General features: G+C 39.5%; 1 protein-coding gene across 2 annotated transcripts in view; it reads right to left on the bottom strand.

The window, feature by feature from the left end:
- Nucleotides 1-16,489, bottom strand: part of TMTC1 (transmembrane O-mannosyltransferase targeting cadherins 1) — a 265,227-nt gene that overhangs the window by 21,655 nt on the left and 227,083 nt on the right. For both annotated transcript variants that reach the window (XM_082352064.1, XM_082352063.1), the window contains 2 exons: nt 12,533-12,641; nt 1,186-1,288 (listed from right to left, as the gene is read on the bottom strand). In XM_082352064.1, coding sequence (XP_082208190.1) covers nt 1,186-1,288; nt 12,533-12,641 — 212 coding nt within the window. The remainder of the gene's footprint in view (nt 1-1,185; nt 1,289-12,532; nt 12,642-16,489) is intronic.

Raw genomic sequence — 16,489 nt, forward strand, 5'->3', positions numbered from 1 at the left:
AATGTTTATTACCCACACAGACATCTTCTCAAGTCTACCTTCTTTGAATGCAAGTTTGACTAGGAGGTGCCCAAAAAGACTCTATGTACGTAGAGGTCTATGTATAGGTCATGATTGATAGGGAGAATTTCAGTAGTATAAAAACAGAATACAGTGGGAGTGGTGGGAAAATATAGAAGGTGGTCAGTGAGATTTTGGGGGGCTGGGAGTTGGGGTGGGATATTTTGTTGTTGAAGTAGAAGGAAGAGGGCTAGATCAGGCCAACAAGAGGTCTCTTCAATTTTTTGTTTGTTTGTTTTTAATCTTTGATACCCAATTTATTATTATGTTGCCAAAGAACCAGCAGGTGGCACTAAGAAACAATTTTACATGTGAAAATAAGGGATGTTTCCTAGGTGTATCAGAATGTAAATTTATGTCTTAAGAAACAGAAGGGCTTCAAATATCCTAGAAAATAAAAACCCTTTTGAGCATTTCATATGGACAAAATAATTAAAATCGAATTTTATTGCAGGGCAGGTAGTCTAGTAGTCAATGAGAACAAAGTGGTGCTTTTGTATTAAATTCAAGCATCTTTTCATTCTTTACAAGTATTCATAACATGCCAACAGTATGTGGGGTACAAACCATAAAGAAAACAGAATTCCTGCCCAGTAAAGTTTTACATTAAATAAGATAAAGTGTATTTTATATAGCACCTGTCCTATAAGGGTACTCTATCAGTTATAATGGTACAGTTTCTATAGTATGTATCACATAAAGAACAATGAAACAATTTAAGACTTTTTAATCTGCTGTAGAAAAGTATTTAGCATCTGCCAGTAAATAGATTCAGAGGCAGGTTCTGCATCATTGTAGAGAACAGTTCATCATCATAGATTTATAAACTTGTATAAATGCTATTCAAAGGAGACCGTTGCTCATTAAAGCATCAAGGTCACTTCCTGCCACCTGGGGAGTTTTCCTTAGCAATCTGATTATATGAATTGGGCAGATTCTACTGAATTGAGCTTGAAGATTTAGAGAAACGACAGCCCTAAAGTACAATGCGACTGTCAACGGTGTGAGCTTCCTGCCAAGCCCAGTGAGTTCTACTTTTGAGGCATTATTGGGGTGGTTGCCATTTAGCTTGATAGATAGTATTATCTCATCTCAACAGAACAGGTTCTCTTTAATCTCGCTTACCAGTATCAACTAGGAAAACTCCATAGTTGTTGTGTAAGTCTGAGCTATCTGGGCAGTTCTTTATTCCAGCCTGGTATATTTCCTCAGCTTCCTTAAACCTCTCCTTTAAAAGAGAACAAAGAAAAATATATGAGAAAGTTTTTTTAAAAAATCAACAATAAACTGAATAATGGAAGTGGGAAGAGCAGAAAATAATTTACTGAGCATCTGCTATGCAACAGACACCAAGATCAAACACTATGTACTTTGAATTAAAGTCAGTGCCAATTGCACACATACCAAAGACTCATACTTGTGTTTAGTTCCTTCAGCGCAAACCAGCTGATGTTTACTAAGAAGCAGTATCTGGAAGGATTTGCCCTACAGTTGGAAAAAGCCTCAAAATGGATACTTGAATGGGATGCCCTCCACCCCAGTAACTCTCTGGATGAAAATATGTATGATCCATTCATATAGGAATGCCTTCCGAGGTGGCAATCTCACTGGGAGACAGGGAGACCTGACTATTTGACACAGCTGCATTTGCATAGCTAGCCCTCTTACCTATATTGTGTGATTTATTTGGGGAGGTTTTTTGGAAGGAAGTGGGAGGGGAGGCTGATGCTGGTTATGGGAGGGGTTTGCCTTATCTTTCTTTACTCTAAATATTTCTATAGCCCACCAAACCATTTGTTACTTCCCTTATCACCCCGCCCTTTCCATCTCTGAGCTGTTCCCTCCAACAGGAATATAGGGCCCCCTCAAAAGGCACACCTCCAACTCCTCCCTTTGTGGCAAGGCCCAGATCAATTGCCACAGCTTCAATGGATCTTTTTCTAGTTGTTTTGGTCTTCTACTCTAACAATCCACTTTAACACACTTTAATAATTCTGAATTCGTTTTTAGGCACATTTTTCACAACCATCTGAGATTGTCACGTCACACTTTCTTTTACAGTGTAGAAGGTAACACCTAGTTAATGAATCAAATGAAATGAAATCACCCAGGTTCTAGCAATTACTCACAAGTAAACCATCTCCTAGTTTCCTAGTACTGCTATGACGGTCAGGTGAAAGGCAGTCGTTTGGCATAAAACACAAAGCAACTTTTCCTTTCATGTGCTCTGATCATGGACGCCGTCCATAATTTTGTCAGAAGTTACTACTACTAAGCATTCAACCAGACACATGAAAAGGGAATGTACGGCAGCATTTTTCTCAGACCTGACACCTTAAGCTTGTGAATAAAAATGCCCTGAGTGCTTAGCAATAAGCCAAGAAGCCTAAATATGATTTGACTCAGAAAGGCGAAGACACTTGACTCTCTGTGGAATGACTAATGCCATCTCTTCGAATCCACATATTTAAGTACCATTTAGGGGACAAAGTGTGGTTTGAATTTGGCAAATTTCTCTTATTTGAATTACAAATCCATAGTCTAGCAAAAATGGATTTCCATGTTTCTAAAAGTGTGTTTTCTAATTGCCAAGCTCAACAAATTGTCAAACTCAAAATTAGAGGTGAATGAAAAATCTCAAAATGTCTTCTTTCAATCTACTGAAGAAAAGAAAAACTTTCTGAAGGTATCACCCACTGAAGGTCTAGCAAATTGGTGAGTGTGCATGCGTGTGTATTAAATGGAGACAGGCAAGACACAAATTACATGACTCCAATCGAAGTAATAGATAGAGAGTACTGTTGCATATTTATTCATTTACTCATTCATTCAGCACATGTTTTCTGTAATTGCTATAGAAAGGATGGCATAGTAATTAAGAATTGGGCTTCCTCATAAAACTAAAAATAGAGTTGTCATATGATCCAGCAATCCCACTCCTGGGCAAATATCCAGACAAAACTATAATTCAAAAAGATACATGCTGGGGCTTCCCTGGTGGTGCAGTGGTTAAGAATCCACCTGCCAGTGCAGGGGATGCGGTTTCAAGCCCTGGTCTGGGAAGACCCCACATGCCGCTGAGCAACTAAGCCCGTGCGCCACAACTACTAAGCCTGCACTCTAGAGCCCGCGAGCCACAACTACTGAGCCCATGTGCCACAACTACTGAAACCTGCACGCCTAGAACCCGTGCTCTGCAACAAGAGAAGCAATGAGAAGCCTGCGCACCGCAACGAAGAGTAGCCCCCGCTCGCCACAACTAGAGAAAGCCCACGTGCAGCAACGAAGACCCAATGCAGCCAAAAATAAATAAATAAAATAAATAAATTTATTAAAAAAAAAGATACATGCACCCCTATGTTCATAGTGGCACTATTTACAATAGCCAAGACATGGAAACAACCTAAATGTCCATCAACATATGAATGGATAAAGAAGATGTAGTGTGTGTATATATGTATGTGTATGTATATATATATATATATAAAATGGAATATTACTCAGCCTTCTAAAAGAATGAAATAATGCCATTTGCAGCAACATGGATGGACCTAGAGATTGTCATACCAAACGAAATAAGTCAGAAAGAGAAAGACAAATACCATATGATATCACTTGTATGTGGAATCTAAAATACAACACAAATGAACAAAACTACAAAACAGAAACAGACTCACAGACATTGAGAACAGACTTTTGGCTGCCAAGGCAGGGGGAGCGGGTAGGGAAGGGAGGGAATGGGAGTTTGGGATCAGCAGAGGCAAACTATTATATACAGGATGGATAAATAACAAGGTCCTACTGTAGAGCACAGAGAACTATATTCAATATCCTATGATAAACAATAATGGAAAAGAATATATAAAAAAAAAGTATATATATGTATAACTGTACAGCAGAAATTAACACAACATTATAAATCAACTATACTTCAATAAAATTAAAAAAAAAAAAAGAATTGGGATGTCAGTGCTTGGCTACATGGATTGGAATCCCAACCCCATCATTTACTGTCCCTGTGACCTTACTTACCCTCTATGTACCTAAGTGTAACAAAGGGATAAAAATAGTACTTATTTCAGAGGGTTGTTCTGAGGATTAAATGGATTAAAATAGGTGAAGCCCTGAGAACAATGCCTAGCAAATAGTCAGCACGTTGTCATGTTAGCCTCTACTCTTATTACTACTACTAGGAGTAGTATTTCATGAGCACATTTAAAAACAGATGGCATTAGTGTCAAACACTAACACTGGTCAAATGGTAACACAAGAAACTCAAGATTTTTAGGAACTGATTACCTAGTTTAGGATTAGCCAGGGTATTTTTTTTTTTCTGGTTGCCTCTAAGAAATTGTTTATTGACCTCCATATCAGAAGATGATTAAGAAAAATTAAAAGGAAGAACACCCAAGTTAGTTATTTTTTTCTCATATAGAGTTAACTAAAGAGATTTGATGGGAAAGGAGTTTGAAACTGTAGGTTAAAATGCCATGTGGACAGGGTTGTGATGCCTGACGTGGCCTCAGTAACAACGCCAGGGCACCTGAGCTCTAGAGCATCTGTATTCACCTCTTTATTACACTGCTCACATTGAGTTGTATTCCTTTGTTCATTTGTCTTTGAGCTCCTTAAATAGACGTATTTTGTTTTATTCATCCCCATGTCTTTGGCATCTATCTCCCAGTGGTATAAGTAATAGCACCTCCTACATGTCAAGTATATAATGGAGACAGAAGAGTGGGTGAGACAGACAATCCTGCCCACACAGACAACAGAGAGGGATTCAGGCAAGGAGACACTGTGATATATGGTGACAGTGTCACAAAAGGAGAAGCACAAGGTTCTTGGAAGGCAACCAGGAGTGATACCCAGACTGGTGTTTATATAGACAGATTCTCTACAGCTATCATAAACCAAATGCCTGGAAACACTGGTTACCATTAACACCAGCAGCTGTGTAATATGAAGGTGTGCATGAAAAAAATCTGCAGCTACTTGAGATCTTTAAAACATCCTTATAACCAAACTGTGGGAGAGTTGAAAGGTGTTTTTCCTGAAAGGAATAAAAATGACGTCCTCACATTCTAACTTGCTGAAGTCAGATACCACAGTTTTCAAGTGCAATTACTCTTATACCTGATTTAATTTTACCTTTTCCCCACATTCTTGTTGCTCCAGAATAGGCAAAGAGATCACCTTTTTCATCTAAAACTCATTTTGGGGTGTATGAGCTGGGTCTCCACTAGGAATGCAATTTTCAAAGTCCAAAGAAGTAATGGGATTTAAAAGACCATCCATGTCTAGAGCAAGGAATCACATCCCATACCTTCGGTAACCCCCAAGGGCAGTCTCAAGACTCTGGCTCTATGACAAATGTTTTCAATGTCTATCTTTCTTGTCCTTTCATTTGACTGTAAATTTCAAAGAATGATTAACTCCACTTATTAAAAAACGAAAGGGACCACCACTGCAGGAGAAAAATACCTTCTGGATGTTTATTTAAAACAAATTCCACCTTCTCTGGAAGGGCAATGCATTTATCTTAAAAAGGAGTATCCTTAATCCCTCAAGTTCAATTTCATTTACCTCATCTGGCTAGATGTCCTGACCTAAGCCGATCACTCCCAGTCTCTACAGACTTGTGAGATCCAGAGGAAATGTATATGAGCTATTTATAGGACAACTTTAATTAAAAATGCTTGTGACCCAGAGAATGGTTCTGACAAATCATACTGTCACCAGAATCCCCAACCAACCGCTGCCTCAGCATGAAATCGGCCTTTGAGGGCAATGGTTAAAAATGGGCAGCATGCAGCCGTGGGCTCCTCTCCAAGGCTCAAAAGCATTTTCAGTGGGGTGGAAATGAAATGGGCCTCGCAGGATAGAGAAAACACCATCAGCATCTCCATGTTTTACATGCTGTAATTACCGACATGGCATGTTTTCTACCTCAAGGAAGAGAAAGTGAAAAGTAGATCTGAAAAAGGACGTTTGACTGTCATTTATTCTCTTGGGCCAACTGATACACTTGGAAAAGATTTCTTATAGTTCAAGTTGCAGCAGCCAGGATGACAAAGGGACATGGGCACAATGCAGCAATCTTCAAACTTCCTGGTTTGCGTTCTAAAATGTACTGAGGACCCCAGAGAGCTTTGTTTATGTGGTCTACATCTATCAATGTGTACCACAACAGAAATGAAGCTGAGAAATTTTTATTTAATAAACTAATAAATAAACTAATATTTATTATTTATTTAAAATAATAAACAAATATAACACATTTATAAGAAAATAACTGTATTTTCCAAAGCCAAAAAAATTAGTGAGAATAGTGGCATTATTTTCTATTTTTCCAAGACTTTTAAATGTCTGGCTTGATAGAAGACAGCTGGGTTCTTGTATCTATTTTTGTACTAATCTGTTTCTATATGTTTTTTAGTTGAAGTATGTGAAGAAATCTGGTCTCACACAAACATTTAGTTGGAAAGGGGAGAATATTTTCATACTCTTTTCATGACTGTGAATATATCATGTAGCCTCTAAAGAACTACTGTACACTGGGAAGAGAATGAGAGTAAAAAAAGGCAAATTACTTGTTAGTATTATAAAAGCTGCACAGGCCTTCTTGGACCTCAGACGTCCCCAGTCAACCGTTTGTGAACCACTGGCGTAATGAATGGCCTGTAACGTACGTTCTTACTGTATGGCAGATATAGGGTGTGATGTTCCAAAGTGGTGAAAGACCTACAGAGATGGGGCTGGAAGGTTATGCTCTGACATCATGGCCATGCGTCTGAGCTGCTTTCCAGAAGTACTTTCACTCTGGCCAATGATACGATCACACAGAGCTATCGTGTATCTCCCCATTAGCCAAATGACTATTACAAACCTGGGAAGTGTAGGACCACTGGATGTTTAAACTCATGTCAATGACTTCGCCAAGCAACTCTTTAAGACACAGCGGCTCAAAACATAAAGCAAAGATGCCTGCTTTCTCACCCTTTCCTTTGCTTTTACTTTCCTTACAAAACAGTTCTTCCCCCATCAGTCATTGACATGGACGTTTACAAGAAACACGCGGCCAACATTTGACGTCTAATTCTCTTTCTCATTCAACTGAAATGAATCAATTAACTTGGCATTCCTCCTCACCAAGGACATGTTAGGTATTTCTAATCCTGAATTTTCTCATCGCCCAGCAGACTGTGATCAATATCACCCTGTGACAATTTAAGAAAGAAAGAAATGATCACTTTAAAGAGGAAATGCCAAGAATCATAAAATAAAAGCTAAAGAGAAAACACTATGACAAGTGTAAGCGACCACAGCTGTGTCACATTGTCAAGAGACCAGGAAGAGTGAGGGGAAGCTAAATTTACATAGAATTGCAGCTTTCTCTATCTCCAAACTCTTCTCATGCCCTTTTGTCCTCATTCTCTGCACTTTCAGGCACATGACTTTCCTCCCATAAGAAGGGATCTTACTGCTCCCCACCCCACAGCCCTCAGGTGGTCTAATTCCTGTAGCCAGAAAGATTTACCTAATAATTTTAATCTTGTTGATATCTATAAGTTCTTAAGGTATCAGACTAAATATCACTCTTTGGCCAGCGCTCACTGCTCCCTATATTAGGTTAGGTCTCTATAACATTCTCACTGGTACTCTATTCTCTCTTTGCCCATTTGTCACAACTGGGTTAGACATTGGGGAAAGGGTGGTAATTCTTCGCTTAAGAGTATCCTTACCTTTTAGACTCTAAGTTCCATGAGTTGAGGCCCATACCTTGCTACTTCAGCAATTTCTAATACTTGGTGATACCTAAATGTTCAATAAATATGTGCTGAATACTTAAATCAATAAATTATTAAGGTAGGGTTCAGCTCAAGGTGACCTGACCACACATGCAATGGTATATGTGCCTGAATCTACCCAAAAGATGGCACTTGTCAGAGGAGAGAAACTGACCCTGGACTGCTCTTATTTTTGATCTATACTTCTAACTTATATTTTACTGTTCCAATTTTCTTTTCATTCTTGTGTCAGGTGAAGTCATATCCCAAAATATATAAAAGAAAAATATTTTAAGTGTTATCAAATTAATTAATTGAGTTTTTCAATAGGCTATAAACCTGGGGCTAGCAATAATTTACAATGGATCAAGTCATTATGTTAACTTCATTTCCTTTACTGCTAGTGTAATGCAAGCTATATAATCTATGGCAAGAGTAGGTTGGTTAAAAATGATGGTGAGCTTGTAAATGTTTACAATCCTATCTGTGAAGCTGGAGTACAGCCAGCTCTGAATGCTAATAGAAAACCAAAAAAGGCTAGTAAGCCGGAGACCATCCAGACTTCAAATCTAAGAGCTTATTTTCTGTCCTGTTTTCTTGACTTCTATGCTGCAGTAGACACAGAGGGGCAAATTTATTCTGGATCCTTTTAAGTATCTAACATCTATGGCAACTCATGCTACTAGGTTTCCTCTATCATTTGTCTTCCCCCCTCCCACCTGGCCCCTTGTATACCTAACCTCATTAACTACAGCCCATTACCACAGTCCAATCATGGGACCCCAGCATCATACAGTGAAAGAGCAGTGGGGAAGGAATCAAGTTACCAGGCTCCAGTCTTGGTCCTGACACTAGTTATTTGTATGACCTTGAGCAGCACTTAATTCTGTGCACCTCATATTTTTATCTACAAAATGAGAAGGTTAAAAATTCTTTAAGGTTTCCCCCCCCACACTACTCTTCATATTCCCCTCGGAGGAATTACCTACTCATAATATGGACTCATTTATTTGAAGTCCTAAATCTATCTTTAGCCCTGATCTCTCCTACTGCCATGTGTCCACATGCTATTTCCAATTAAATGTTCCGCTAACATTCAAGACTTAGAGGCTGCACACTGCTGGTGGCACAGCATATTGGTACCACTCTTTTAGAAAGCAGTTTAGTAATACATCTCAAAAGTCATGAAATGCTGATACTCTTTGATATGGGAATTCAACTTCTAGGAATCTATCATTAGGAAATGATTCAAAGTATTGTTTTAGGGCTTCCCTGGTGGCGCAGTGGTTAAGAATCCATCTGCCAATGCACGGGACACGGGTTCGAGCCCTGGTCCGGGAAGATCCCACATGCCACGGAGCAGCTAAGCCCATGCACCACAACTACTGAGCCTGCGCTCTAGAGCCCGCGAGCCACAACTACTGAGCCTGTGTGCCATAACTACTGAAGCCTGCGCGCCTAGAGCCCGTGCTCCTCAACAAGAGAAGCCACCACAATGAGAAGCCTGGGCGTTGCAACTAGAGAAAAGCCCGCGCTCAGCAATGAAGACCCAAAGCAGCCAAAAATAAATACATTAATTAATTAAAGAAACAAAAAAAAGTAACTTTTCATGAACTTGGAGTTCATCAGTTTAGAAAAGGAATACAACTTAAAACTTTTGGATACAGTATTTACTAAAACAAATTGCTTTTCACAATATTAACATGTTAATGCTTTATTTGTATGGAAACAATAGCACTAATTAAAGTGGAGCCTTAAGTTATTCATGAAAATATTCATTAGCACTGGGTGTTACAGGGGTAGTTTCAGACACTCTTAAAATGTTAGATCCATATAGTTATCAATTTTCAGATTTGGAAACTGAGGCTCAGAGAGGGAAAGCGCTCCTCACCAGAGTCTGTACAGGCGAGGAAGTGGGGTCTGTATTATGCAGTGGGGTCTACAACCAGGCTGCTGCCCTGTTCACTGTCAAATGCTCCTAATAGCACAGCACAGGGGAACGGACCTCCAGAGTGCATTAAGTCCAGAGATGCTGTATGAATTCCCGCCTGCTTTATACAGTGAAGTACCCGGAGCCCTAGAGAAGGAACAGGCATACAAGGAAGACAAGGTTTTTCTTAATGAAACTTGCAGTCTTGTGAGGAAAAATAAACCTGACAAACTGTTTAAACTATAGTTCAGATGTTAACTCAAGAAATAAAAATATATGATTGGTTTGTGAGTTGATGCATGTTCCCAAAGATGTCATAGGAGCTCCGAGGAAAATCTAACTCCCGTGCGATGGGGAGGTGGATGAGTGTTGGGGGAGGACGTGAAAGTTGAACTGAATCTTGAAATATGAGGATGATTTAGAAGGAGAGAAAGAAAAGACGACACTATAGGAAGATGGAACTGCGTGAATGTTCTGTAAAGAGCTCACTCAAAACATCACACCGTGTCATCACTGGTATTAGGTGAGTGACTCTGTCATTTACCTTCAGGGTAATTTGCATCAAGAAGAGCGCTTCAATGTTTACTATCTGTCCTGCCAAGTTGTGAAAAAAGATATGACTGGGAACTCAGTGCAATGCTTTACGTATTCACTTTCAGAGAAATTGAGGCAGCTTTCAAAAATACAGAACACAAATTGAATAAAATAAATTTTTAAGAAAAATGATAAACCGAGTACAAGCAGCGCACACAGAAAAGCAGCCTATCCCGTCCAGATGGCGGTTAGTCGGAGGTGGGCCCAAGGGGGACGAAACTAGAATTGATTTTCTTAGCATTTGGAAGATCCTTCATACATTAGATTAAAAATAAAGCAAAAAACGTGTAATTCAGGAGAAGGCTGGCCGTTCCTAATACTGAGACATGAGAGAAATTTCTCCCTCGAGTCCTCCTTCAGAAGCCAGTGAACCAGGTAACAGGTGTTGGCCTCAACCCTGCCCAGCCCTGCAGTTAGAAGGAGTAGTTTCACCTAGCTGTCCTCACACTGTCCCTCAGTGAAGGACAAGGGCATGACGTGCGGCACAGTTCCGTTATGAAACAGTATGGTGGCCCACATGCCCAGCCCTGCTTCAAATATGAGTAAAATCTAGATCATGGACTGGATTGGAGGAGCTACATGGTCTTCAGTTCATGTCCATTCATTTATTCACTCAGTATTTACTGCTTGCATACAACGTGACAGACATGGGGGAAAAGCCTTGAGTAAAAGAGACAGCCATTCTCATGGAGATTGGCTCACGGAAATATTCTAGTGGTGGAAGAAAGATCACAGACAAATAGATGTATGTTAGACGGTGATAGACGGTGATAAATGCTCTGGGGAGAAATCAGCCAGGGCCAGGTGACAGAGAAACATGTGGGGCAGTGAGGGAGTTATTTTGAAAGGGTAATCACAGACAGCCCCCTGATACGGAACTACGTGGGCAGAAACCAGCATGAGATGAGGAAGGAACTCTAAGATGTCTGGCAGAACAGTGTTGCAGGCAAAAGGCACAGTTAGTGCAAAGGCCCTAACTTTGTGTGTGGCTTGTCTGAGTAGCTGCAAGACACCCAACCAGGCAGAGGCAGGGAGGGTCTTCCTATGAAAATGAAGGAGCCAAGATGAGGTGAGAAAAGGGAATAATGATGGAATCAATCTTTTCTTCAGGAAACTCCCACTGTGTCTGCTTCAACACAAGCCAAAGGCAGCTGAGGACTGCCGTGTATACCATAGAACATGACGACCATCATTTCAGCTTAAACACTGTGCTAAAACATGTATTAAAATCATCCACTACAGACACAGGCTTTTGTCTAAAGCCCACCTACACTATATGGAGAATATTAGAGCAAGACAACTAGACTTATTATTTCTGACACTTAAATATTCATTGAATGTCCTAATTTTGCTTCCGGGTGAAACCTCCAAAGTTTTTGAAACGCAAATTGCGCCCCTCTGTACCTGACATGCAGCATCAAGTCATTCATTATATTTAAGCCAATGCTGCAGGGCATCTTTCAAAGGTGCTAAGTTTAATTTTAAAGACAATCTGGCAATTGCGTGATAGCAGAATCTACCTTCTATTGAGGGCACTTATGTGTGTCAACAAAACTATATCGTTAATTTAGAGAAGACAACTTATATTTGTTTTCCCCACAGCAGGGGGCATGCATCCAGGACACCAAAAATGGGATCAAATGGTTTAGATAGAGTGAGAAGAAGGAGGGGGAATCAAAATACCCCTCTGCTTTACGCCGTGAGAAATGTTCTCTCTTAGGAGCCTGTCCTACAAGACTCTGTGATCTTCTAACAGTTATAAGACATAGGATCTATAAGATTATTGGTAATTGGTTCCATATTGAGTTCAGAGATCTTAGTCCACTAGCAATTCCCCAGAAAAATATAAGTGAGTAGTAATAAAACCAGCAAATACCATATATTGTTCTTGATAGATTTTGTCCCAAAGTGATGGAGAATATAGCAATGGCCTATATAATGGACCATCTTTGTCTAGAGGTCACCTATATACACAAAGAATATTGGAGTGAGAAAACTAGGTTTGTAATTTCTATCAAGAAGAAAACTGACATAGAGATCAGTTGTCTAATATGAGCTTACAAGTTAAATGATATATATAAAAATCTGTGTAATATTAATTTATACATTCAACAGAAACATTTAAAAATATTATGTGAAACTAAATGGGAACAATTACCTGCTCAGCCAGTAATGAAGCTAAGCTTGAATATGCATCTGCAAACTCGGGACCATATTTAATGGAATCTTTCAGTAAGGTGATAGCCTCTTCCTTTTTCTCCTGAGACCTATAGGTTATAAGAGGGTAAAAAAGAATACCTTTTAATAAAACTTTAATCCTCTGATTAGACTTGAAAATCTCATTTCTTTTAGCAAAGATTAACGGATTCACTCTGATTTTACTGCAAATGAATTACATTAGACTTCCTCCAGGTGCTAATAAATTTCTGTCTCTGAATTCTCAATGGAAAGAGATGTTAAGATATAAATGACACTGCAGGTTATTCACTGATTTCTCTACCTTCCATTTCTCGCTGTGCGTTCTTGAGAGTTTTATTTTAAAATGTACAAGTTTATTAAGCAGAAAGTTTGACCTTCAGAGGAGCAATTTTGGGCACATGACCTGGGTGGCATGGGAGCCAGTTTTCAACGATGTGGAGGATGGTTTGAACCCCTGCAGTACTAACTGCACCACTGCAGGCTGGGCTCCTAACGGGGGCTGAGCCACCTATCAGCAACAAGCCAGCCAAACTGCCCACGTTCATCTTTGCTTTTATATCAAGAGAGATACCTTTTACACATAATTTGTGAAATTAGAAGATACTGTGACTACTGGCTGGCAAAGAATGATCAGCTCTTTTATCCTCATATTTTTATTGAAAATCGGGCTAATGATCTTCTTCATTTTAGTCTTCTCCCAGTGATTACATTTTTGATTAAAGAGAACTCAAGGCTTCAAAGTTGTTACCACTATTTTGGGCAAAAGTTCTCTTTCCTGTTAGTGCCATGGGGAAACACTGGGTCATTAGCCTGATATCAGCATCCCCGAAGCCAAAAATGTACGCTGGCAGTGATCTACTTTGCCATCAATACAATTCCACAAACACTGACCACTTGCTAAATGCTAGACATTGTAATTGGCAAAAGAGGTGGAATGAAGAATAGAACCACCGGAACTATGGAGGGCACACAGCCTAAGGGTCCCCCAACTTTATGAGTTACCAATACTGAATTGTGTGCTTATGTTTTTACTACGTAGGGTCAACAATCATTTATTCAACAATGAATATGTACCAAATGCTCTGGTCAATTTTCACATAACATCATTAATTTAAATCTCACAACAATCCCATGCAGCAGGTATTACTGTCCTATTATACTCATTTTTCTAATGAGAAAAATTTGGATTCAGAAAAGTCAAGTGACTCATCATGTTCACATAACTAGTGTTCTGAGTCAAGATCTGGTGCTCTTCCATCACACTATACTTGCTTATTCTAACTGCTTAGAAATCCACCTCCTATGAGCTTGAGGCCTGAAGCATGAACCATGGACCAGTATCATCAACATTACCTAGGAGCTGGTTAGCAGTACAGAGTCTCAGGCCCCATCTGGACCTAAAGAATCAGACCCTGAATGTCAAAAAGATTCTCAGGTAATTTGTACTCACATTGAGATTTTAGTAGCACGGCTCCCTGAATTATCAAAGGCAGCTGAGAGTAGCTCCTGCCATAGAACCCCCATGTAGGGCTTCAGGCTCTACAGGATGAAGATCTATAGGGGAAAACTAGTATTGACTCCATATGTTTGAGTTCAAAGTACTAGAAGCAACATGTTACAAGACGATTTTACGTAGAAGACAGTCTCCTATCACAGACCTTGAAAAAAAAGCCATGTTTCCAGCAGAGACATTGCATTCAATGTCTCTCTTGCACTCAATACACTATTCAATGTAGCAAACGTGAAAACATTTGTCATTGCGTTAGCTATTTCCCAGGGGAGGTGGCTGTCCACACTACCCTCTCCTCAATGGGGTCTAACTAACGCAAACTCGGCTCCTCTCGATGCATAGTCCTGCCCTTGATATCAAGGTGTAACACCTGTGTCCTTAAGTGGCTCATCTTTGGGATGTGGCTTTAAAGTTGCGTGGTTATAAGAAACTGGCATTATAGCTCTCTCAATGCTGCTTTCTTGTCAATTCATTCATTTAGTTGACAAACATTCAGAGTGTCTGTAAGACCCTATGGAAGACCACTGTGTTTACATATGCTTGGGTTTCTAAAATATACCTTGAAGTAATTCTTCCATGGGCACATGTTTTTAAATGAAAACATCTTTTTTTTTTAAACATCTTATAATTGCTTTACAATGTTGTGTTAGTTTCTGCTGTATAACAAAGTGAATCAGCTATAAGTGTACATATATCCCCATATCCCCTCCCTCTTGTGCCTCCCTCCCACCCTCCCTATCCCACCCCTCTAGGTCGTCGCAAAGCACCGAACTGATCTCCCTGTGCTATGCAGTTGCTTCCCTCTAGCTATCTATTTTACATTTGGTAGTGTATATATGTCCATGCCACTCTCTCACTTTGTCCCAGCTTACCCTTCCCCCAACTCCCCATGTCCTCAAGTCCATTCTCTACATCTGTGTCTTAATTCCTGTCCTGCCCCTAGGTTCATAAGAACCATTTTTTTTTTTTAATTCCATATATATGTGTTAGCATACATATATAGTATTTGTTAGTATTTGTTTTTCTCGTTCTGACTTACTTCACTCTGTATGACAGACTCTAGGTCCATCCACTTCACTACAAATAACTCAATTTCCTTTCTTTTTATGGCTGAGAAATATTCCATTGTATATATGTGCCACATCTTCTTTATCCATTCACCTGTCGATGGACACTTAGGTTGCTTCCATGTGCTGGCTATTGTAAATAGTGCTGCAATGTACATTGTGGTACATGTCTCTTTTTGAATTATGGTTTTCTCATGGTATATGCCCAGTAGTGAGATTGCTGGGCCATATGGTAGTTTTATTTTTAAGAAAACTTACTTTTAATCCTGGTAATTTAACTATTGGTTTCATGGTTAGAAGAAGTCTTCCTCCAAGGATTTCGTAAATCTTTATTAACATTAATTTGGAAATTTTCCCAAAATCCAAAGGAAGATATAGATTTAGGAAACTGAGTCTGAAAATTAAGCCCCTCAGGACATAATTTAGCTTGGATATTTTTCAAAATCAGCAGAGAAAAAGCCACAACAATTTGATAGCAAAGAGTTAATGATTTTCATTTGTTATGACTCACATCAGTTAGAATGACAGCTTAATCTTTCATATATAAACTCAGTGAGTTTAATTACCACTTACTACAGTGAGTGAATCTAAATAGTTGAGGTTGTCCATTCACATTTATGTGACATATTGGAAAAGTTAGCATCAAAGTTATGTACAGGGAACTCGAATTCTTTATGAAAAACTGTACCTCTATTAATCTCTTGAGGGACTGACTGACTGATATACTTTTTAAAAAAAAAAAATTATTTATTTTTGGCTGCGTTGGGCCTTTGTTGCTGTGCGCGGGCTTTCTCTAGTTGCGGCAAGCAGGGGCTACTCTTTGGTGCGGTGCATGGGCTCTAGGCACGTGGGCTTCAGTAGTTGTGGCTCAGGAGCTCTAGAGCACAGGCTCAGTAGTTGTGGCGCACGGGCTTAGTTGCTCCACGGCATGTGGGATCTTCCTAGACCAGGGCTCGAACCTGTGTCCCCTGCATCGGCAGGCAGATTCTTAACCACTGCCCCACCAGGGAAGTCACCTCCCTCTCACACACACACTTTAAAAAATGTGGTGTTTTTGAAATTCCTTCTAAAGTAATATATCAATACTTTCACATTTCAAACTATTCATGAGAAATTTAAGTTAGATGTTAGAGTGATTTTTCCTGTGTCTGGTCTTATACCATAATGGATTTTGGGTGTAAAAATCATCATTAAATATACAACTGAATAGCACTCCACTAAATGTAAAATAACCCAGTAATAACCAGAGTCAAAACCTCTAAAAACCTCATTCTAAGGCAAATGTCAAGCTGAGGAGGCCTAAATGGCAGACTGATAGTTCAGAATCCACTCAGCTGCT

The sequence above is a fragment of the Balaenoptera borealis genome (genome assembly GCF_965194805.1).
Source record: "Balaenoptera borealis genome assembly, chromosome: 13".
Lineage (NCBI taxonomy): Eukaryota > Metazoa > Chordata > Mammalia > Artiodactyla > Balaenopteridae > Balaenoptera > Balaenoptera borealis.